The sequence below is a fragment of the Petromyzon marinus genome, chromosome 9, assembly GCF_048934315.1.
Source record: "Petromyzon marinus isolate PM22_M1 ecotype Great Lakes invasive population chromosome 9, UKy_Petmar_22M1.pri1.0, whole genome shotgun sequence".
Taxonomy (NCBI): domain Eukaryota; kingdom Metazoa; phylum Chordata; class Hyperoartia; order Petromyzontiformes; family Petromyzontidae; genus Petromyzon; species Petromyzon marinus.
Window position 1 is genome coordinate 3067049 of NC_133675.1, and position 24284 is coordinate 3091332.

Below are 24284 nucleotides of genomic sequence, written 5' to 3' on the forward strand. Positions count from 1 at the left end.
CACGTGGTGGAGAAGGTGATGGGGTTGTGCGTGGACCTGCCCCCCCCCCCACCTTCGCCCTCTTACTCCGCGCGGAACCCTGGGGGAAACGACCAAGGATCGTCGTGCACTGATCGGTACTCGTCGACGAGGTTCCCGTACCCTCGTCTGCAGAGCGCAGATTTGACGTCGTCTGTTCCTGTCTCTGTAGGGGTACAGACTACAAAGTGTTTGCCCGCTCCGCACGCTCGCGTGGGGGTTTCTCCCGCGGGGGGCTTCGGTTACACCCCACGTGTAATTAAACAACTCGTTAATTTGGATTTTTTTTTTAAAAGCCATGAATATATATATGGAGGACCGCAGAGCTTCGGCAATTGCTGGCGCCGGCTAAAGCGCATGGTAGCCCTCCCAGCTTCTCCGCCGTGTCTGTGAGTTGCATCTCGGCAATCGGGTCTCCTCCTGCACGAAGCGGAACGCTCATTCGTGGATTGGCCAAACATTCCAAATGTAGCAGGGCCCTTCTGACAACCCATCTTGAGTGCTGTTTACCGGAATGAAAGGACGCGATTTGGGCTGTTATTCGACCAACTAAGGTCGTGTCCCTGTGTCACTCACCTGCGGGTAGGTGGAAGCAGGCAGATAACTGTTTCGATTCGTTTGTCTGGTTAATTTCCCAGTAAGTGGATGTTCAAGACTCGTGACGTCATCTCACGCAAGGTTGCCGTCGCCGTTGATGCCAGGGCTCGGTAAACAGGGGCCATTGAGGGGGGAGGTGTGGGGGGGGGGCACCCATCACCCACAGCCTCAGTGTAAGTCTGAAAGTGTGGGCTAAGACCAAGGGGTAAGAAGAGCTTGCGAGGTCACGAGGTGCCCCCGTCGACTCCGCCACTGCTGCTCGGCATCTGGCAGAAGGAAGGAAGCGACGGCGTAGGTGTGGTGGTGCCATTCACATCAACGGCAGTAGCTGAGACCTTTCAACTTGAAATTGACTGCTGCCTCCCCAGCTATCGCGAGCGAGGGGACTCCCTCCCGATGGAGGAGGGGGTGGGGGCATGGAGTGATAAGCGGGCACTAAGACAAAGCTCCCCCGTGTAGCCTTAACAGACTGTTGGGGCAAGTGCTGTTAGCGAGTAGAACCTATGAAGGCCGGCTCGGCAAACGAGGGAATGGGTGGCCAGCACCACGCCCGGCCGTCTTTGTCTCCCCAATGACGATGTTTTTCACACATCCCACCCGGTACTCATTTGAGGCTGAGTCGACATAGGAGAGGGCCCAGGACCGGTTCAGATAATCGTCACTGGTGTTGGTGGCCGTGATCGGGAATCGTTCTCGGGTCGCCGGGTTCGTAGCGCAGCTCGCTAACAGCTGCACCACCGCTCCTCACAATGGGGGGGGGGGGGGGGGGAGGCACGAACCCCCCCCCACCCCCGCCCCCCAGAAACACTTCCAGCAGTCAACACTTGGAAGCGAGAGAGACGGAGGCAGAGAGATGGGGACGCGGGCGCGCTTTCGACATTCTGACATTTTATTACATGTTACAAGGTGCAATTTTCGTACAATGACATTGACATGCAAACACAGGACACGACTGACTCGGTTGATTAACTCTGCAGAGCCTCTTCACTCACCGCCTCGGCTAATAGAGGTGTCACCGCCTGCACAAGCTGCACTGCCCCAGGTGCCGTTACAGGAGACAGCCCAGGTGAGAGTTACGACCTCAGGTGAGTTGCAGGTAACAGCTGAGCGTGTTATCGGTAATCACTCAAGGTGGGTTCAATGTAACCAAAGTTGATTACAGGTCACCGCTCAAGGTGAATAAACCGTAACAGCCCAGGTGGGTTAATACTCAGGTGAGTTACGGGTAACAGCTCAAGGCGATGTACAGATAACCACGAGGGGAATTACAACTCAGGTGTGTTCCAGGTAACAGCCAGGTGTGTTACAAGTCACAGCCAGGTGTGTTACAGGTAACAGCCAGGTGTGTTCCAGGTAACAGCCAGGTGTGTTACAGGTGGCTATTACCGCCCCTTCCCCCAGTGGAAGACTGCTGGACGCTTTCAGAGGGACACGGAGACACGGGTAGATTTGCAATTCACGGACAGTACACACAACACAGCATTCGATTAACGTGTAACGATTATTATTGTCATTTCCGATTTTCTTTTCCTCTCCTAAAATTAATCATTATCAACAGCAATCATGATTATTTATTATTGTTACGTGGCCACTTAAACTGATTCCATTTACGGACAAATGTAAGGATGGGGAGGCGTTCGAACAAACAAGCACGTGGAGAGAGTGAGGACGGGTTCAAGGACACATTGAGACGCAGCGGTGCGGGCTAACGCGTGAACTGTGTTCGCTTTCCCTGAAGTTACCCCGCTGTCAGATCAGAGGTTACCCCCGACAGAAGCAGCGGCAAAATCCCCCCTTTCTTGCACTGGAATATCATCATGAACATCATCAACATTTTATTATTCGTAGTAATAATAATATATTATTATAACATCTATATATCCACCACCATTCTCGGCACATCAAGTAACGTGTTGGTTTTAGTCATTGCTGTCTGATGACACGAATCGAGATCGTTTATATTATTTATATATATGGCTTTGGAGGCTTGTTTTTTTATATATAAAGGGAGTGGAGGGAGGGTTCGACAAGAGAAGCCAAGCTCGGTGATAATTTACGCATTCCACGTGGACACCACGATACAGTTTGTGCACGTGCACACACGCGCGGTGTGAGTTGAGATGAATTGTGAATTGCGAGAGTGGGTCGTGAATTTGTACTCCGACCTGCACTGAACCAACCGGCGGACGTGGCGCGCGGCACATTCGGAGGCAGGGGACCCGTGTGCTCGCCTCTGGGGGTGGGGGTGGCCACGCAAGCGGCGATGCGAACGGGAGTCGGCACGGACACGCGGGACAACAGCGATGCGCTACGGTCGTCGTTTTTAAACGCGTAAATAGTCAACGACGCGACGCGAGGCTCGGGCAACACGAGGGCGACACGAGGGTGGAACGATTGATTGGACGAAAGGGGTGGTGGGGGTGGGCGACCACGGGATGTGTTTTTGTTGTTTTGTTTAACGCGACATGATGTAACCATGATTACGATAAACACGCAAGAACGGACGTACGAAACACGCACGCAAAGATGCAGGCCCGAGAGTTACGAACGAACGAACGCACACACACACACATGCATGCACACACGAGCGCACGCGTACGCAGCGCAACGCAATCACGGACGCACGCGACGCACGGACGCGCACATGCACACGCGACGCACACGGAACATCGACCAAAGCAGGGCGCGGGCTCCACACGGAGCCAGGTTTGACCCCTTGCGATGACCCCGGGACCCCGCGCGGGGTTCCGGGGTCATCCCCGGGGTCCAGAGTCACCGATTAACCGCGAACATGGAGCCCGCCGACCACGAGGCGAGAGTGCTCGCCATCTGACTCGTGGTACGACGAGTGAGTGGTGGTGATGGTGGTGATGGCAGTGGTTAGTATGGAGGTAGTGGCCGTGATGGTGGGTGGCTGCGGTGATGACTTTGGTGGTGGTCGTTATGATGGTGACTGTGGTTGTGGTAGGGGCAGTAGTTTGGTGGTTGCAATAGTAGTAGTTACAGTGATGGTGGTGGCGGGTAGTTGCTGTGGTGGTGGCGACGGTGGTAGTGATGGTGGTGGTTGGTGGTTATGAAGGTCACGAGACAGATGCGTGACAGTGACTTTGGATGGAGCGAGGGGATCTGGAGGTGGAATTCAACTCAGGACTCTAAGCGACGCAACAGATAATCTTTTGCAGCGAACACTGCCGGCGACGACTCCACGCACAATGCTTTGCTTTTGTTATTGCTTCTACTTTAATGTAATAATATATTTATTTAAAATGTTTTCGTACATTATAGCTCTCATACAAAACCTATAGCACTCATGACAGCTGTTAATACGACAACAGCACAACGCGCTATCTGCACTCCGTGGCCTCGGGCGTGGCTCTGGGGGACACGTTACCAAAGCTAGCCGTGTATTAGTGTCGCTTTGCCTCTGTGCACCTAGCCTGGCACAAGCGCCGCAGTCACGTCACCACCACTTTGTGACGAACGGTGGCTGTTGTTGTGTCTGTCCGTGTGTGTGTGTGTACGTATGTGCGTGTGTGTGTATTTGTTTAAATAAAATACTATTTTTTTAATTAGGATCCAGGCATCAACTTGTCGTCGTGACTCGCCCGCGTTAAGAATGAGATCGCCGCCGTGTGCCCGAAGGGGAGCGGCTCGAGAAGCGTTGCGCAGTCTCCCGGCCGCTCAACAGCGGGCCAACGGGGGGGCTGGCGGGGAGTTGGGAGGCGGCTTTGTCTGCTGTGCCACCCAACATTAACTCCGTGACATTAATCAATAATGACGGCAACAACAAACACACAACCTATAGGGAGTGGAGGTGGTGGGGGGGGGGGGGTTATAGGGTTAATTACAACAAAAAAACCGATCCCACACTAAAGCTGCTGCTCGCTTTACTCTCGTGTGGCGAGAAACGATCAAGCGTGGAGGCGTTGCTGTGTCCACAACCACCACGCAACGTCACCAACTACAGGCAGTAGAACCCGGCCCAGAGATGCCTCTCCCATGTCTCGGTTTCATTTTCACGGCTGTGGGCAATGACGGTTGAATTTCGCGATAGCCACGTGAAATGTGAGCGGGGTTATCGGATACATCAACTCGTGTTGGGCCGTGTGAATCGAATGGGTGCGACGAAAGGTGTTGCGACCTATCGTGAGACTTCACATGGGCAAGAGGGGCATTTAAACGTTGGGTCGCGAGTTAAGGAAACAAATACGTGACGGGCACGTCTGTACGGTCACGATTATGATCAATTGTGAGCGTCATCATCATCAATTGATCGTCATGATCAAGTGTGATCATCATCGCTGTCGTTGGCGATCAACATCGTGATGGGTATCATCGTAATGACGATGTTGATAAAAAAAATAGTTAACATCATCACAATTGCCGTGATAATCGTCACTCGACCATGTCAAACTGCTAAAGTTGCGTGCCTCAGACTGTCATAACATTTTCACAATCCCCGGACGAAATTAGAAAAATTACATAAACTAAACTATTTTTTTATTTTACCATGTAAGGCCCACTGAGCTATATAGCTGTTTCAGAAGCAACATGGCCACAAATGATAGCCCAATGAGGTGGCTTATTGCGCGCAAATGTTTCGCAGCAGCAAAATACCCGCAATGCGTGCCGATTCCAAATGTGGTGGGGAAAAACCGGAGGACCCGGACAAAAATCCACGCGACCACGGGGGAGAGAACACTGCAACGCGCACTTTGTCCACAGCCGTAGCCGCCGCAGAAGCAGCAGGAGACGGAGTTGGAGCTCCACCCCAACCGGAGCTCTCAAGCGGCAAGAGCCACGACCGAGTGGAGTCGTGCGGCGCAGTCGAGCGGTGATGTTTTGCGTGGTTTGGCTTTTGGGTTTTTTTTTTAAAACATTTTATTCCCTTTGGTTTACTTTTGTCTCTGAGGCTCCGTGGTGCAGCGTGACCGCACGTGCAGACGGGGGGGGGGGGGACCGGTCTGCACAAACGCTGCAGCTCGACTCTCGCAACAGATCCAGTTAGTTCTATGGTATGTTGAGTTTATTGCTGCTGATATTATCTCCGTTAACGGGGTGTGCGCCACCCTGCCTGATATCAGACGTTAGATAATCTGCGATTAACTCACGAGAGATCGCCTGATTATGCGCCGGTTCTCACAGCGTTCGTTTTATACAATTTGAAACTTTGCCTGCTGTGCCGAACGAGGTGCCACGTGATACGCAGTCGCGGACCGCCGTCGGTCCGCGGGTCACGAGGGGCTCCTCCAGGCGGCGGTGCCCGAGAATCACGTTCGACGCGGACACAGCTGCTCGCAAGAAACGCGTGGAGTCAGCTCGAGCATTAATGTGAAAATAATGACGATAAATGCACCTGATAAACTCCCATTAGTCACACGCGTAAATCACCACCTTCCATCATGATCTGTAGACACAAAGACAAATATCACCTGTATAGCCTCAACAGACTGGTAGGGCAAGTACTGTTAGCGAGCACCTATGGGTGGCCAGCACCACCAACCGACTGCCTTTGTCTCCCCAGTGGAGATATTTTTACACATCTCGGGCAGGCCCAGGACCGGTTCAGATAATCGTCACTGGTGTTGGCCGTGAGCGGGAATCGAACTCAGGTGGCCGCTAACCGCTCCACTACCGCTCCACACGACGTGCACACACGCACAGAGACAGCATTAGTGGCACGTGATACATGACTCAATAACGCTGAGAGTTATGCTAAAATCATAACAGCATTTAAATCCCAGCCCACGTGAGTCGCGAGGGATCAAATTGAGAATCCAACCACGGGAGACGAGACATGACGGGGGAGGGGGGGGATAACGCGAGGCGCGGCTGAGTGGGATGTAGCCCGTGGTGGTGGTTGTTGTTGTTGTTTGTTATTGGTGTGAGTGACACCTACGACCCACAGCATTAAACATTGAGAGGCTGCGTTGGCAGCGCTGTGCAAATCCGCGCATCTCGAACAACGCCGCCAACCCTCGGCCACGTACGCGCACACCCTCAAACGCAGAGCTACTTATATTCATTAGGCTGACGTTTCAGGCAGTGCCCTCTTATTCAGGGCAGAGATGCAGAGAGGGCGGAGAGACTGTTCAGTGGTCCCGCGTTGCTCTGTGGGGCCACTGAACAACATTGGGAGGTAGTCGCCCTGCCGACCCGTGAACAGCTTTCAAGTTAGCAATTAATTTTGCTCAGTTGGTGTTTTGCCGCTGAGGTCGTGACGGGTTTTTTTTCATTCCTGTTGTCCGTGCCACCCCCACCCCCCCCTTTCTGTACCATTCCCCTGTAATGTGCACTGATGCCTCCTTTATTATTGGCACGTAAAATAAAGATCGCTCAATTGATTAAAAGTCACATTCACAGCCGCTACCTGTCCCTCATCCTATGAACGGTGAAGATTAAAAAAAACGTAATTTCTTAAACCTCGCATAATTCTCATGGTGAACATTATCAGTTGTGGCTTTTTGTGTTACTTCATCAAAGGTCACATGTCGCATATGTGACCTTGTTATGTGACCTTGTTCCAGTAACAATGGAAAGTTGGTCCAACGTTGGCTGGCCACACCTAACAGTGCTGCCTTACTTATCACATGGGCCAATCACTGTGTCTCTTTATACTCCGAAGGGCCATTGCCCGAAACGTCAGTACAGTCTATGCATGTTATAAGGCGGCGTTAAATTATTAAGGTGGTGAGTCGTGTTCGTGATTGGTGAGTTGGTGTACGTTTGCAAAGCGCGAATACCAGGGATTGAACCGTGAACCTGGGGGAGATGGAGAGGGAAATAGGGGGAGGGGATAGAGTGGGGGGGGGGGGTGTCCGGGTGGGTTCCTGTGGTGTCTCTACGCGCGCGCGACCAACACAGCTGTGAACAATTAATCATTTAAAATAATCAAGTGTATACAACACACACATACATACGCCTACGCACGATGCAACGATAGCAACAACATGCGGGACACGTCCGCGTGTCACGTGAGTTCTAAAGCGCGCGGAGACGCTGCGAGCGCGGGCAGCAGTACGTGACTACGACACCTGCGCCCAGGTGAGAGGAACGGGGCTTCCATCACAAGCCCCCCACCCCCAACTCCTCTCACCACCTTCCCCAAACTCCCCATCCCTCCCCTCCTCCTCCCACTCCCAGCCTGATCAGTCACTCGCATCCCCAGCACCCAGGTACGGACAAGGGAGGTCGGAAAGGAGGTGGCGGGGGGGGGGGGGTGTAGGTGGGGGGGGGGGGCTACCTGGGCAAGTGGAGGGGCCGGGTCACCCCGCACACGTGACGCGCTGCTGCATATTGAGTGAGGTCTCTTTGGAAAGGTGCACAGCGCCCCAGTGTGTGGGTGCATGTTGGCGTGTGTGCACCTAGCCTGGCACAAGCGCTGTGGTGATGTCACGTCGAATGGCGGCCGTTGAGTGTTTTATGTATGCACGCGTTATAGACTTCAATATAGCATATGTGTGTGTGTGTTTATGCGTTATGCGTGTGAAAGTAAATATGTATGCAATGTGTGTATTTGTGGGCTGTGCATGTATTTATGTATGTGTTTGTCACTAAGCGGTTGCATTTAGATGCCGTATAAATGCAAACGGTATCCATATATGTGTATCAATGCATGTGTGTGTTTATGCATGCATGTATATGTATTTATGTACATGTCTGCGTATGCATTTTGTTATTTGTCCACAATTTCCCGCAGGCAGCTCGCGTTAGTCCTAAGCTCGCACACGACGTGGGATTCCCGAGTAACCACCGTCTGCAGCTCGCCCTCAACCAGTGTCAACATCCCAGCAGGCGATGGGAGTGGGCGAGCGGGTGCGAGTGAGTGAGCTGTTGAGTAAGCGTGCATTTCAGTTGGTGCCTGAGCGGATGAGTGAGCTGGCAAAGGAGTTAGGTGGAAATCAATCGAGCGAGCTAGGGGGTGAGTGAGTGTGTGCAGGAGTGCGTTGGCGAGTGAGTGAGCGAGTGTGGCAGTGGGTGAGTGAGCGAGCAAGGTGGTGAGTGGAGCTGACGGTTCATGGCGGTGACACCTCCCCATAACCCGTGCCATAACCCGAGCGCACTAGAGAGGGCCTCGCTAAGTAACGTCATGGCCACAGCTCACTCATTCAATTAATTCATTCACGTTGCCAATTCATTCACACGGATCCCCAGCCTTCATGGCTGGCGGCTGGAACCAGGATTTTCCCGTTGAAATCCAATTTCAGCCACTGGTCATGAGCAATGAGATAATTATTCATAACCAATCGCGCTCCGCGATCGTTCATTTTCTATAATTCCACGACAAGGAAATAATTATATTTATATATTTTTTGCAAGAGTTGAGCAGCTGAACGTGCCTGAATCACAGCCAGATTTGGAAATGTTACCGCAGCTGTTTAATGGAGGCTGCTTCTTGTGACGAATGGGATAAAAAAAGCCCTCTCTGATTCAAACTCACTCCAAGAAGAAACTTTTTTACACTCGGCAAAACATCACCAACACTATTATTACTACAATTCAACACTCTTATGACTTTTTTTTGCAGCCACAACTCAGCCGTGGCTCCGAGTGGGTTGGGCGACTCAAGCCCAATCAGCAGCATCATCGTTTATTATTATTATTATAAAAGCGTGCGAATGCTGCATTTGTTGTCGAGTGGCGGTGTGCGTGCCCCCCCCCCTCCCCCCCGGGGAGAGAACGAAAATTTTATCCCTGGTCAATTTGACCACCGTAATTGGTTTCACCCAACAAGTTTGGCCACCGTCATTGGTTTCGCCCAACAAAGGGTCCCGGAGGCTTCCCGCCGGTCCCCCGCCGGTGGCCCCGCGCTGGTGTGACGGTGGAGGGAGCCACCGGGGCCCACGTGGAGAGACACCGGGCCGAATTCTCATCTCGACGCAACTTTTAAAAGTCTCACTGGGAAATTCGCGAGCCCCCCCCCCCCGCCCCTCCTGCCAACACCCCCCTCAAAAAAAGCGCCGATTTATTATTACTCGTCGTCATTAACGACGACGATTTCGGTGCCCGGAGTTCCGTGAAGACGTGAATCCGATATTTAGTGTAAGAGACCGGCCGCCCGCTTAAGCTTCGCCAGAACATTCCGGAAAAAAACGGCCGTTCTGGGGAATTAATCTTTTGGCACCCAACCGCGTCATCCATCTCACGCCAAATTGTGTCCTAAAAACTGTTCATAGGATTGCAGGAATGTAGGTACAATAATATAGGATTATTTCATGGATAAGGCGTCACCTTGTACTCGCGTGGAAATGCATTGTGCCGGTAATCGCCGAGCCAAGCCAGCCCCGAGCAGCCTCGCCGGAGAGTCGTGAAGCGAGAAATTAAAAGCCCATGGCCAGGACCAACGCCTCGGCAAAACTTTCCCCTTCTGTTGCAACTCCGAGAGAGAGCCGTGCGGCTTGCCCCAACACCCAGTTACAACATCCATGGCGCGTCCGCATAATAAAACTCTCCTTCGTGAATTTAGGACCGAACAAAAAAAAACACGTTCTCGTGAACGTACGTTTTTTTTTCTTTGCAACTGAAAAGACAAGCCCGTCTTACATTATTGAAATATCGTCAATATATTTTTCCCAAAAAATGTTTTTGCGTTTGTTTGTTTGTTTCCGTCTCACTCGGGGCTCCTCAATAATTAGAATGTTTACATTCTTTATTTTTAAATGCATTTTCAAAAGACCAGTTTGAAAAAAAAACATCATCACCACCATCATCAATCATCACCATCGCTACGGCAATTATTATTATCGTCGTCGTAATTAACAACAACAATTAACGAACTGCAGGCCTGACCTGGTTTGGCTGATTCATCTGATCTGATTATCTGTGCGTCGAGTGCGAGCTGAGCGAGCTGAGCGCCTCTTCCCCCATTTCCCCGCTCCTCTATTTCTTGAACATGTCTTGCAGCGGCCCGGGGAGGAACTTTATGACCGAGTCGAGGATGTTTTCCTCTTCCTCCTCCTCCTCGCCGCAGCCGGCCGGCACCGCCTTCTTGGGTCGCGTCAGGCTGCCCTCGCACGGCATCTCCATGGCCGCGTTCGCCTCTGCCTCCCGCTCCTCCTTCTTCTTGATCCCGTACTGCGTGTGCGTGCGTGCGTGCAAGGGATGGAGAGCGGTAGGGTAACGGTTAGTGCTGCTGCTCACGGTCAACACCGGTGGCGAATTAGTGAACCGGTCCTGCGCCTCCCTTAGGTCGACTCAGCCTCAAATGAGCGCCTGGTGCCGTGTGTCGTAAACATCGCCACTGGAGAGACAAAGGCGGCCGGGCGTGGTGTTGGCCACTCAACCCCCTCGTGTGCCGTGCCGGCCTTCATAGGGTGCTCGCTAACAGCATTGGTCCCAACAGTCTGTTTAAAGACTATACGGGGGATCTTTGTCTTTGTTGTGTAAGGGGTGGGGAGAGGTGGTGAAGTGATTAGCGCGCTACGCTACAAACTCGACTACCCGAGTTCGATTCCCGCTCACGGCCAACACCAGTGACGATTATCTGAACCGGTCCTGGGCCTCCTCTAGGTCGACTCAGCCTCAACTGAGTACCTGGTGCGATGTGGAAACATCGCCACTGGGGAGACAAAGGCGGCCGGCCGTGGTGTTGACCACTCAACCCCCTCGTGTGCCTTGCCAGCCTTTATAGGTGCTCGCTAACAGCACTGCCAGCGATATGAAAGCAGAAACGAACAACACTTGCCCCAACAGTCTGTATGCGTTTGCAGGGGATCTTTGTCTTTTTCTTCGTGCAACTAAATCCGCTACTTTGGCAACTTTCCAATCATCCCACTCGACTCCGTCCCACGCAGCCGTAAATCTGTCTGCATGGAGGTGAACACTGCCGGCAAAAATCAAGAAGCGGTGGTTGGCGGTGGGGGTGTAAGGAGATGTGGGGCGATGCGACGAGATGTTATGAGGTGGGAAGAGAAGTCGGACATTGCGATGAGGTGCGAGACGTGGTAAGGAGCAGCGAGGAGAAACGAGTCTATGGGAATACGTGAGAGGAGATGTGAGGATACGCAAGTGTATGCGAGATGCGAGGAGACACCAGGAGATGCGAGAGGATGTGAGGAGATGTGAAAAACGCGGAAAGATGCGAGGAGATGGGAGGGAGATGCATAGACACGTGACGACATTCTCCGAGACGCGAGGACATCTCAGGCAGGGCCAGACGAGACGTGGGAAGACGTCAGTGAGATGCGGGGGGTCGACTGCCAGTGGCTGTAGTGGCCTGCAGCAAGGTGATTCCCCCGAGTTAGTCGAAGTTTGAGCCGCGAGGGACGCGTTCGGAGGCTGGTGACCTCACCGGGCGAGCGGCTCCGCCGTCGTTCGGAATCACGCCGCTGGGTGGGGAGGGGAGAGTGGGGAGGGGCTGGGTGGGGAGGGGAGGGTGGGGAGGGGCTGGGTGGGGAGGGGCTGGTCACCCCGTGGTGCCCTTATAAACCTCAACGTTTAACCTACTCACGCCGGCTTGTGCCCGCCCTCACAGTCGGGCATATTTGCGGAATACACCACGTGGTGCCGCCGTTGACCCTGGCCATTGACCGAGCAACCCAACGTTCCTACCAGCTCATCCCTCCGCAGGAGGATGTGTTTTACAAGACAGCACTTTAACATCCCCCCCCCCCCTATACAAGTTGGGGGTGCGTCTGATAATCCGGTAGCTGCGTGTGGGCGTGCCTGTGTCGAGATGTGCATAACGTTATTGACATCGGACACAAGTCTTGGGGAGTGAAATAGTAATATGAATACGCTAACATAATTTAGTGTGTGTGCGTATGATAACCACGCCATTGTTATCGCGTGGATATCATGACGTAGGCGCTGTGTATCACAGATGGGGGCATAGTCTGCCGGTAGGGGGCGATGTTGCTACTTTAATTTTACGACGCCTTCAATACAGACCATCACTCAGTATTCAATATGAACCTTAACAACAAAAGCCTTTTAGATGGATCCTCGACATTGACTTTCAACGTAGTCGCAACTATGGGGCTTTTAAAACTCACCTTCGCGACACTTTCAAGATTGATCTTTGGTTGATTTGAAAAGCGTCGACCGCTGGCCACGGACGGTGGAGGATTGGGAACGGAATCGTTTGTGGCAGAGTCGAGGATGAATGAACAACAGCCGCCTCGCATCTCAAACTCGGCACCACGGCAGGTGTCTGGCGCCCAGCGAGAGACAGAACGGAGACCAATTCAGGAGCCCTACTCACTTTTTGGACTTTGGACCGATTTGTGTAAATGCGGCGGTAACTTTTTGTGCCACTCTACCAGCGCCCCTCCTGCGAAGGTTGCCTTGGCTTGGTTGGGAAGTTGACACTGTGGGTCTGCGACGTGCACTTCGACCTCGTGGACTAACTTCTCTGTTTTGATCGCGTTATCGTTGTTCTATTTTCAGTTTTGGTGCAATTTATTTATTTATTATTAATATTGGCGAGAAGCACCCGGCGTTGCCCGGGGTGGGGGGGGATATATTTTAATACCTTCTCTTAAAAACATAACATATACATACACAAATACTGAGCTATTGTGAAAGCCCGGAGTGCCATTTGTCTATCTATTTGTCCGTCAACAAAATTCTAAGAGGCTTGCAGAAGTCCAAAAAGTTATCGAAAACGGTGGGTAAATAGTTGATCTACAGTGAGGGAAAAAAGTATTTGATCCCCTGCTGATTTTGTACGTTTGCCCACTGACAAAGAAATGATCAGTCTATAATTTTAATGGTAGGTTTATTTGAACAGTGAGAGAGAATAACAACAAAAAAATCCAGAAAAACGCATGTCAAAAATGTTATAAATTGATTTGCATTTTAATGAGGGAAATAAGTATTTGACCCCCTCTCAATCAGAAAGATTTCTGGCTCCCAGGTGTCTTTTATACAGGTAACGAGCTGAGATTAGGAGCACACTCTTAAAGGGAGTGCTCCTAATCTCAGCTTGTTACCTGTATAAAAGACACCTGTCCACCGAAGCAATCAATCAATTAGATTCCAAACTCTCCACCATGGCCAAGACCAAAGAGCTCTCCAAGGATGTCAGGGACAAGATTGTAGACCTACACAAGGCTGGAATGGGCTACAAGACCATTGCCAAGCAGCTTGGTGAGAAGGTGAAAACAGTTGGTGTGATTATTCGCAAATGGAAGAAACACAAAAGAACTGTCAATCTCCCTTGGCCTGGGGCTCCAAGCAAGATCTCACCTCGTGGAGTTGGAATGATCATGAGAACGGTGAGGAATCAGCCCAGAACTACACGGGAGGATCTTGTCAATGATCTCAAGGCAGCTGGGACCATAGTCACCAAGAAAACAATTGGTAACACACTACGCCGTGAAGGACTGAAATCCTGCAGCGCCCGCAAGGTCCCCCTGCTCAAGAAAGCACATATATATGCCCGTCTGAAGTTTGCCATCTGAATGATTCAGAGGACAACTGGGTGAAAGTGTTGTGGTCAGATGAGACCAAAATGGACTCAACTTGCCGTGTTTGGAGGAGGAGGAATGCTGCCTATGACCCCAAGAACACCATCCCCACCGTCAAACATGGAGGTGGAAACATTATGCTTTGGGGGTGTTTTTCTGCTAAGGGGACAGGACAACTTCCCCGCATCAAAGGGACGATGGACGGGGCCATGTACCATCAAATCTTGGGTGAGAACCTCCTTCCCTCAGCCAGGGCATTGAAAATGGGTCGTGGATGGGTATTCCAGCATGACAATGACCCAAAACACACGGCCAAGGCAACAAAGGAGTGGCTCAAGAAGAAGCACATTAAGGTCCTGGAGTGGCCTAGCCAGTCTCCAGACCTTAATCCCATAGAAAATCTGTGGAGGGAGCTGAAGGTTCGAGTTGCCAAACGTCAGCCTCGAAACCTTAATGACTTGGAGAAGATCTGCAAAGAGGAGTGGGACAAAATCCCTCCTGAGATGTGTGCAAACCTGGTGGCCAACTACAAGAAACGTCTGACCTCTGTGATTGCCAACAAGGGTTTTGCCACCAAGTACTAAGTCATGTTTTGCAGAGGGGTCAAATACTTTTTCCCTCATTCAAATGCAAATCAATTTATAACATTTTTGATATGCGTTTTTCTGGATTGTATTGTTGTTATTCTGTCTCTCACTGTTCAAATAAAGCTACCATTAAAATTATAGACTGATCATTTCTTTGTCAGTGGGCAAACGTACAAAATCAGCAGGGGATCAAATACTTTTTTCCCTCACTGTAAAAGGTTTCCGAAAATTGTCGACCCCCCCCCCTAAAAAATATTTTTACCCCTGCGTAGGCATATATACCTACACACCCTACATACAATAGAGTAAGTAGTATCTAGTGACTCTGTAGTAGTATCTAGTGACTCTATAGTAGTATCTGCTGACTCTGTAGTTGTATTTGCTGACTGTAGTAGTAACTACTGACCGTAGCAGTAGTATTTTCCGACTCGATAGTAATTACTGACTCTATAGCAGTATCTACCAACTCTATAGTAGTAAGTACTGACTCTATATAGTAGTATCCACTGACGATAGTAGTAACTACTAATGCTACAGTAGTATCTACTGACTCTATAGTAGTATCTACTGACTCTATAGTAGTAACTACTGACTGTATAGTAGTATATACTGACCGTAGTAGTATCTACTGACTGTATAGTAGTATCTACTGACTCAATAGTAGTATCTACTGACTCTATAGTAGTATCTATCGACTCTATAATAGTATATATCGACTTAAAACTTTCGTGACTGCAGGAATTCATATTCTATTGTTCTTTCGGTAAATAAATAGACGTTGACAAGGTTGTTATAAATCTGAGTAATAGCCCTATTTCTGATGGTTTTAGCTAAAGGGTTAAACTTTGCAGTCACCCCCAAACACATACAAGTGGATGACATCGCTGCAGACGTGACAAGATCTGAAATCGCTGCAACCCTCAAAAGCGCTAAGATACCAGTCAGCAACATCAGTAAGGAGAAGCGCTTTTAGTTATTTCAATTAAAAAATAGGGAAGATATCGCCATCCTCTCAGCCGACAAGGGGAATGCCACGGTCATCATGGACAAAAACGTGTACAATAACAAAATTCAGGACCTACTTAATGATGGCAGCTACACAAAAAATTAAAGAGATCCCACCAACTGCCTCGTTACAAAAACGAACAGTATCATCACTGATCCAGCTTCATTAAATGAACAGACCAAACGGTTTTCCTTAAAACCTTCTGCTACTAGAACACCCAGACTATAGGGTTTACCAAAAATCCATAAAGAAGGTACACCCTTTTGTCCCATCGTCTCCACCATTGGCTCACCCAACTACAAACTGGCCCGATATGTCTGAGACCTTGCAGCCATTCACTGGTAAGACCACATCTTCTGTTCTTAACTCAGCTCACCTGGTATCGTCAAAGACATCTCACTGTCCCCAGGTGATTTGCTCGTTAGTTTCGATATAGTTTGTCCGTTCACCAAAGTTCCTGTGCCCGATACCATTACAATAATTTAAGATTTGGTCCAACAAGGACTGAATGCTCATGTACCAGCCCTGGTGAGACACTGCCTCACCAATACATACTTCACTTGGAATAGAACATTCTACAAACTAACTGAAGGCACCCCAATGGGTTCTCCCTTATCTCCGGTTGTGGCCAACATTTTCATGGAAAATTTTGAGACGGACGCCATCCAGGCATCCACTCTATGCCCGTCCTTGTGGAAGAGATACATGGATGGCACTTCGTCATCTGGCCACATGGCCGACCGGCTCTGAAACAATTCCTCAACCACATCAATTCCATACACCCAGCCATCAAATTCACCATGGAGGTGGAAAAGGATAGCTTGCTACCCTTCTTGGATATCTTAATCAAAAAGAGACCAGATGGCGCAATGAGCCAGTCTGTCTACAGGAAAGTAACCCATACTGACGCCTACCTAAAACCTGATTCCCAAACCTGATTCCCACCACCGTCCATGCGATGATATTAGCATAAATGACGCAATATAAAATTAAAGTATGACTATCATCATGATCAGAGCCAAGGTCAATCCACTGCTGGATGAAGGCAACTGTCACGCTCTTTCAGGATCCTGCGGCATAACAAGCACCTGCACAAGAGCTGATCTCATCGCTCCATCTCCTCTGTGGGTTAGCCCCCGGCCCTACCACTTCACCCATTCCCTTGACCATTCCCTTGGCCGCCACTCCGTCGTGACTCTCAACCGATCTCGAGGGGTACCCCGAGAGCCAACGCCGCAAAAGGCGCAGCCCCGTCCGTTTCCGTGTTGTCAACTTACAATAAAAACGCAGGCAAATAGCGTCAAAGAATAAATTATGGAACATTTCAGAGTAGTGCAGGGGTGGGGGGGGGGGGGGTCAGGTCTGCCCACGCGCGGTGACTCACATCGTGGTGGGGGTTGGGGGGGGTGTTGGGGGGGGTGTTGGGGGGGTGTTGGGGGGGGTTGGGGGGGGTGTTTGGGGGTATCCCCCCCAGGGCTCACGCGGCCCCTCCCCACCCCATCCAGCGCTCTCAGCCGCGCACATTTCATCATCGTCGTCGTGCCCACTGTGCCCACTCTGCGCCCACGTTCGGTGACTTCTGAATTCTTTCCAACTCGGCTCCCACACCGCCCCCATCCTGCCCCTCCCACCACCCTGCACAATCAAAGACTCCCTCCCTCACTCCGTCTGCCCCACTCCTTCCCTCTCTCTCCGCCTGCCCGCGGAATCTGCGTACATCCTTTCCCCTCCCTCCACACCTTCCTCCTGCAGACGTCCTCCCACACTCGGAAGACTTCGCACCATTGTCTCTCGGACAGAGTTCCGACGGCAATGCCGGCGAGGTGCAGACAGCGTGCCTGGCGTGTGATGCGCGCGTCGGCGAGCGTGCCGCGAGTGTGTGAAGTGTGGAAGCGTGCGCTGCGGTGGCTAGGAGATGTTAACTGCTTCGCTTGGTACGCAGGAGGTCGTGGGTACGATCCCGACCCTGACGCCTGCTGTATATTTGGAGTTTGCGTGTCTCTCTCTCATCATCATCACGGTGGCTAGGAGATGTTAACTGCTTCGCTTGGTACGCAGGAGGTCGTGGGTTCGATCCCGACCCTGACGCCTGCTGTATATTTGGAGTTTGCGTGTCTCTCTCTCATCATCATCACGGTGGCTAGGAGATGTTAACTGCTTCGCTTGGTACGCAGGAGGTCGTGGGTTCGATCCCGACCCTGACGCCCGCTGTATATTTGGAGTTTGCGTGTCTCTCTCTCATCATCACGGTGGCTAGGAGATGTTAACTGCTTCGCTTGGTACGCAGGAGGTCGTGGGTTCGATCCCGACCCTAACGCCTTCTGTATATTTGGAGTTTGCATGTTCTTCCCGTGGTGGCATGGATTTGTTCTCCGAACCCCTCCTGTTTTCCCCTCCACATTTAGAATCAACGCGCGTATTTGGCTGCTAAACACTTCCACGTAAGCCACTTTGTTGAGCTATCATTCGTGACCTGGTCGCTTTTGAAAAAGATCTACATATCTCAGTGGTCCTTACCTGGTAAAAAAAAAACGTCTTTTTTATTCGAGTGCGGTGGACAGCGGCGGTGGTAGGGGCGGTGATGCTGCGGTGTTTGTGGTTTCCGCGGCGAGCGCGGCCGGTGGGTACCTTGTCTCGGATCCCCTGCCGCATGTTCTCTCGCTCGGCCTCCATCTTCGCGTACTTGGATTTGCGCTCCTCCTCCTGTTGCCGCAGGGCCTCCTGTTGCTCCTCCTGCTTCTTCTCGGCGTCCGGGTCCTTCTCCTCGTTGCCGCCCATCATCTTCCCCATGTCCTTCGTCGCTCCTGCGGGGGTGGCGCGGGGGGGTGGGGGGGGGGACATCGAGCGCTCTGCGTGAGACAGGCAGACGGACGGGTGGGGACGGGTGCACTGGGAGATGGGGGAGACGGGGTGGGGGTTGGTGGCTTAGCAGGACAGGGGGACAGATGGACGGGTGGTAAAACGACAGACGCCAGGAGACAGCGCGACGGAGTGACAGAGACGTTAGAGAGACGGAGGCAAGGAGACAGAGATAAAGCCCGATGGATACAGGGAGAGCAGACTTGGCGATAGATGGGAGAAGCAGAGAGAGAGAGAGAGAGACACACACACACAAGGGGACAGGCCGACAGTGATTCAATGAAACAAGGAAACAGAATGAGAGACGGGACAGGGTGAGATTGGTGTGATACATGGAATGGGGGGCCCTAAAGTGATGTCAGGACACCAATCGAGACACCCAGAGCCCTGTCCCTGCCTCTCAATTCAGGCATTTCGCGTGATAATGGAACCTCACACTTTATGATGCCCCGCAAGAATTTCCGAGCTTAGATGTGAATTTTGGCAAGAGATTGGAGGGGAGAGGGTTCGTGGAGAACTAGGGGGGGGGGGGGCGAGAGGGGGGGGGGTGCTCAGGGATAGGTGTGAGGGATGGCGTGGGGGGGTTTGTGGGGTGCGGGAGGTGTGTGTGGGGGGGGGTGAGTGGGGAGGTTCGCACGCGGGAGGGAGCGATGCTGCGGCGGATTTCCGCCACGCGGATTGTCGTCCCGTCGCTTTCCAGCACGGAGCAATTTTCTTACCAAGAAAAACGAATCAATGCTTTCGATCGCGGAGTGCCGCCAGCGCTGACCGAGGAGCCGCGCCATCGGCCCCGAGGCGCTCGGCCCTAATCGAGCCGGACGCATTCCAGACGCGGCGCCCTGGCGTCTCTATCCCGCCTCTACCCCGCTCCCCGAGTTTCCAATTTGTTCTCACGCACGCGCCGCTTGCGCGCCTTTTTTTCATGGTAAGTTCGTCCGCACTATTGGTAGGTGGGGGTCGGGGGAGGACGGGGACGCAACTAAACCCTCCCCCCCCCCGTGTTTTGTTTAAGAGTGAAATGCTCGGAGGCACTCACGTGCCGATGCGCGTGCGTCTGCTGTTGACTCAGCCTCAAAACGAGCACCTGGTGCGATGTGTGAAACATCGCCACTGGGGAGACAAAGGCGGCTGGCCGGGCGTGGTGCCGGCGACCCACACCCTCGTCTGCCGTGCTTGCCCCAACAGTCCGCTCAGACTAAACTAGGCATCTTTGTTGTGCGTGTTTGTGTTGGGGGGTGTTGGGGGGTGCTGGGGAAGGGCAGCACCGTGGTTGGCGCACTGCGCTACGATCCCGGTCACATGAGTTGGAGTCCCGGCCACGCAGCACTGTTGACGAGTGGAATCTCAGCTAACAGCGCTTGCTCCTGCAGTCTGTTAAGGCTATACGGGTGATATTTTTTATTTGTGCCTGCTGTATTCGATGTGAAGCGGTGGTTCGGTGAGCGAGCTCTCTCTCTCTCTCTCCTGAAGCCCCTCTCGTCGCGGCCAGCTCATCTCGACTTTGGCATTTAGCTCCTGAACGCGTTGCTGTCAATAATACGCGAGAGCGGTGATTATGATGATGATCATCATCATGATGATCATCATCATCATACTGCGCTGCGGACTCGGTGATCTGTCGAGTTCGATCCCCGGCCAGGGCCAGCATCGGTGGTCATAATCTGAACCGATTCTGGGCCTCCCTTTAAATGAGTACCTGGTGCGGTGTCTAAACAGAAACACGAGGCACACAACGGCGGTCGGATGTGGTGATGCCCCCCCCCCCACCCACCACATAAGGGCGCCGTGCCAACCTTCATAGACGTCGTTTGCTCTGGTTCCTTGAACTTCGTTAGAACCGTGCAAACAGAGCAATTCTAAAGAAATTCGTTCTCAATCTAGAATTCAAAAGTGGATCGCTCCAGCAGCTTCCTAATATCGCTCCCGTGGCTTCTTAATACCAAACGGCACTTGCCCCAACAGTAGGTGAAGGCTACAAGGGGGACATTTGTCTCTGTGTGTGTGCGCTTGTATTGGTGGCACACTGCGCTCTGATCCCCCCCCACCCCCACCCACCCGCTTTTCTTTCAGCACCCAGCCGCGCGCAACGTCAGTGGCGCGTGCTATCTATGTTGTCTTTCGCTGGCACTCTCGTAGGTCAACTCAGCCTTAAATTAATACACGGCGTGGTGCGTAGGCGTCGGTCGTTAGTCACGCGACGATCGATTCCCACGCTCTCGATGCACGCGGTCAATCGTGCCGCGTGACGATTGCGAATTCACGAGACATGCGAATGACATGCTAATAGCACGCTGACGTTGTGTGTAAACTAACGGAGCAAACAAAGCTCACACAAATAAGATATGAAATTAAGAAATAATGCGAAAGGAGACGATAAAAGTGGAACTAATAATAATACATTATTTTATTTAAGTTTGGCCCCAAATCATGTGACACTCTGACCTTAAAATCCAAACTCTACTTTATAGGAATTGGCCAAGCACGTCTTGAAACTCAACGAGGCTTTCCAGGGTAAACAAATAGTTAAATATTTGTAAACAGATAGTTCAATATTTGTTTGCTTATTTGTGCTATAATCGCAATCGGAAAGGTTACGAGTCCAAACACTGGATTGGGGTTGACTCAGCCCATCATCCTTCCAGGGTCGATAAAACGAGTACCACATTGTGAATAAGTCAACAGTGGTTGTCCGATGGATGCTCACCCATGCCATTCGAATAATGGAATTTCCGGCACTGGCTGTGCAGGGCTGTAAACGGGAAATGAGCACCGATGCCCCAATGCTCAGTTGAGCCAGGAAATCACTTTGACTTTTGAGTTCCCATTAAAGGTTCTCGCTGACAGGCCCTCTGGCCTACGAGGGTAAATGGACGATCCTTGAGTGTGCGAGCGAAAACGCGTCTCATCATTGCGGACCACTGAGGATGCGGTCCCGGTGGGGTGGGAAAGTGGGGGGGATGAGGAGTGGGGGCGGGGTGGTGGGGGGGGGGGTCTGTGAGCCAGAAGCCCCATCCCTTGTGGGACCGGATTTGAGCGTGGGCCAAGGAACACGGAGCCGTAAAAAAAAAACCATGACAGCGCCATTGAATTATTCTTCGAATAAAAACGTCCACGCGGAAATGAGGAACCGCTGAAGTGAAACCCTGAACACAAAACAAGGAGAAATATCGCCACGTAAATTCTCGGGCGTGTTATACAGGTACACACACTCCCATGTACACACACTCCCGTGTACGCACACGCCCCTGTACACACACGCCCGTGTACACACACGCCCGTGTACACACACGCCCGTGTACACACACGCCCGTGTACACACACGCCCGTGTACACACACGCCTGTGTACAAGGCGGAATCACACGGAGAGGCTCAGGGGCCTGGAGCAGCCAAGGTGACTTTGTCCGAGATTGGATTTAGCCGCTGATGATTTTATAAAATAAACTTTGTTTCGGGCCAATTTGAGAACCAACGCAATTAATGCAGCAACAAAGGGAATCACAAGATGAATTTCCGTGTTATATAAATGCATGTATTTCGCTCTGGTAATTAAGTTTTACACGGATTCTGGAGAAGGGGGGTCACAACAGCAGTATCCGGAACTCGTGTGTAATTGCACGCGCGCGTGCGTGTGTGTGTGCGAGCGGGGGATCCGAGACTAGGATGGAACCGTGCCTTGGTCAAGCCACTGCTGGATTAAGGTCTTCCCAGTACGCCACCGTCTCTCGCGATCCTGTGATGTAACGATCCACTCAGCGCTCGCACTCACGAGCGGATTTCTACTCCGCTCAACGCTTTTAGTCAAATCCACCTCCACCCAGGGCCAGGCCTGGCTCCAGCTTCTCTCGGATGGTGAAGCGGGGGGGAGGGGGGCAGTAAGATTGTTGTGTCGGGGGGGGGGGCACCATAGCATTTATAATTATTTAGCATTCCGAGTATTTTCTGCTATATACTGTATTTCCACGTAATAAGCCACGACGTTGAGCTATCATTTGTGGCCAGGTCGCTTCTGAAAAAAGAGCTGTACAGCTCAGTCGCATTTACCTGGTAAAATAAAAAAACTAAGCAGAGTGAAAGTTGGAGCGCCTGCCCTGGCTCCACAACAGCCCCAGCTGGTGGGGCCCACCGCCCCCCACCACCAACGTGGCCCTCGCCGTAAGGCAGCGTTCTTCACATATGTTCAGAGGGGAGGGGAGCACTTTCGCCGATAAGACATCATCATTTGAAACCATTGTTGGGTTTGATAGCAGCACGATGATGATGGGGGGGGGGGAGGTTTCACATGTGTGATTTGTGGATTGTCGGTGGGGGGGGGGCAGGCACACATCAGGGGCCGCACTCAAGGCCACCAGGGGCCGTCAGTGGCCCGTGGGCCTTGCGACGAAGGACACCGCTGATGTAAGGGGCACGCGGCGAGAAGGGGCAGAGACGTGCGCCGGGGCTATCCGCGGGCACTCTCGCGGAACGGCATCGCGGCGAGACGCGAACGCCGAACGCCGCCGTTGCGTTGCTGTGCCACGAAATGGTGCAAAATTCCATTCACACCCCGAGCCGCGCAGGACGCAACCAAATCAGGAAGAGATTGGCTTTTTTTTTTGTTGGGCCCAATATTATTTGTTTAACGTCCGTGGTTTGAATAGTGATCGGGACGAGTCACGCAGCGTGCAGATCTCCATGCGGGAGTAATTTCAATTTAGATGACTCAAAATCCCGCCGCTCAATAACGCGCCTTTTCTTTCGAACCCTCCTAATTGACGCGCAAATTTGAGATGCGTTTGGGAGATTTCTGAAAATCTCTAATACGGGGCTTATTTCGACGTGGTTTTTTATCCCCGTGTCTCCCCACCACGGAGCACTGCCTCTAAACCCTAGCCGGGGGGGTGGTGGGGGAGATGCGCCACGCGGTGGCATCAGGAGGCACACAGCTTCGATGCAAGCGATTTAGTCTCCAGATCCGGAGCTGGTGAAAGGAGGTGGCGCGGACATCGAATTAATGGAAAACCTGTGGCGTCGCCAGCAAAAACTCTGGCCACGCTTAACGGCCGCTCGCCACGCCGAGAACGCGAGGAGCCAGAGTCAGGCCCCAGCAGCTGACCGTGGCACGACGGCCAGACACAAAGACGCAACGTCGACATTAGACCCGAACCCACCGAGATATCACGATTATAAAAGTTCGACACGAGGTGATCGTAACAAAGAACCTTTACGTAATACCACAAAACTGGGGTATCAACATTTAGACCAAAAACACTAAGACTCAATCAGATGATCCTATCACAGTTCAAATCCCAGCACCAGACCCTTAACACCAGACCCCAACCCTATACTTCAACACTGGACACTAACACCAAACTCCAGGATATCCTAACCCCACCACAGTGAAGACCTCAACACGTGACAAACACTGGACCCCCACCAGAGTCTACACCCGAGCATAAAGAATGAGGTGGTGGACAAGGTGATATGCCCCGTGATGAGTGTTGTGTGATGTACGAGTGACGTGTGAGTGATGGTGTGAGTGTGACGTTGTGAGTGTGAGTGATGGTGTAATTGTGACGTGTGTGAGTGTGACGTGTGTGATGTGTGCGATGTGTGTGAGTGTCACGTGTGTGAGTGTGACGTGTGTGAGTGTCACGTGGGTGAGTGTGACGTGTGTGATGTGTGTGTGATGTGTGTGAGTGTCACGTGTGTGAGTGTGACGTGTGGGGTGCGAGTCTGCGGAATGAAACCGCGCATCCCTCAGCGCGCAGAGACTCCGGGCCACAGCCTCCGTCGCCTCCTTCGCCCCAGGCGCGGCGATTTCCGCAACA

General features: G+C 52.0%; 1 protein-coding gene across 4 annotated transcripts in view; it reads right to left on the reverse strand.

Moving 5' to 3' along the window:
* Nucleotides 1–1486: 1486 nt before the first annotated feature.
* The window catches only part of LOC116940697 (complexin-1), a 336567-nt gene continuing 313769 nt past the window's right edge, over nt 1487–24284 (reverse strand). For all 4 annotated transcript variants that reach the window (XM_076065821.1, XM_076065822.1, XM_032950850.2 and 1 more), the window contains 2 exons: nt 18246–18421; nt 1487–10689 (listed from right to left, as the gene is read on the reverse strand). In XM_076065821.1, coding sequence (XP_075921936.1) covers nt 10495–10689; nt 18246–18421 — 371 coding nt within the window. In that variant the 3' untranslated portion in view covers nt 1487–10494. The remainder of the gene's footprint in view (nt 10690–18245; nt 18422–24284) is intronic.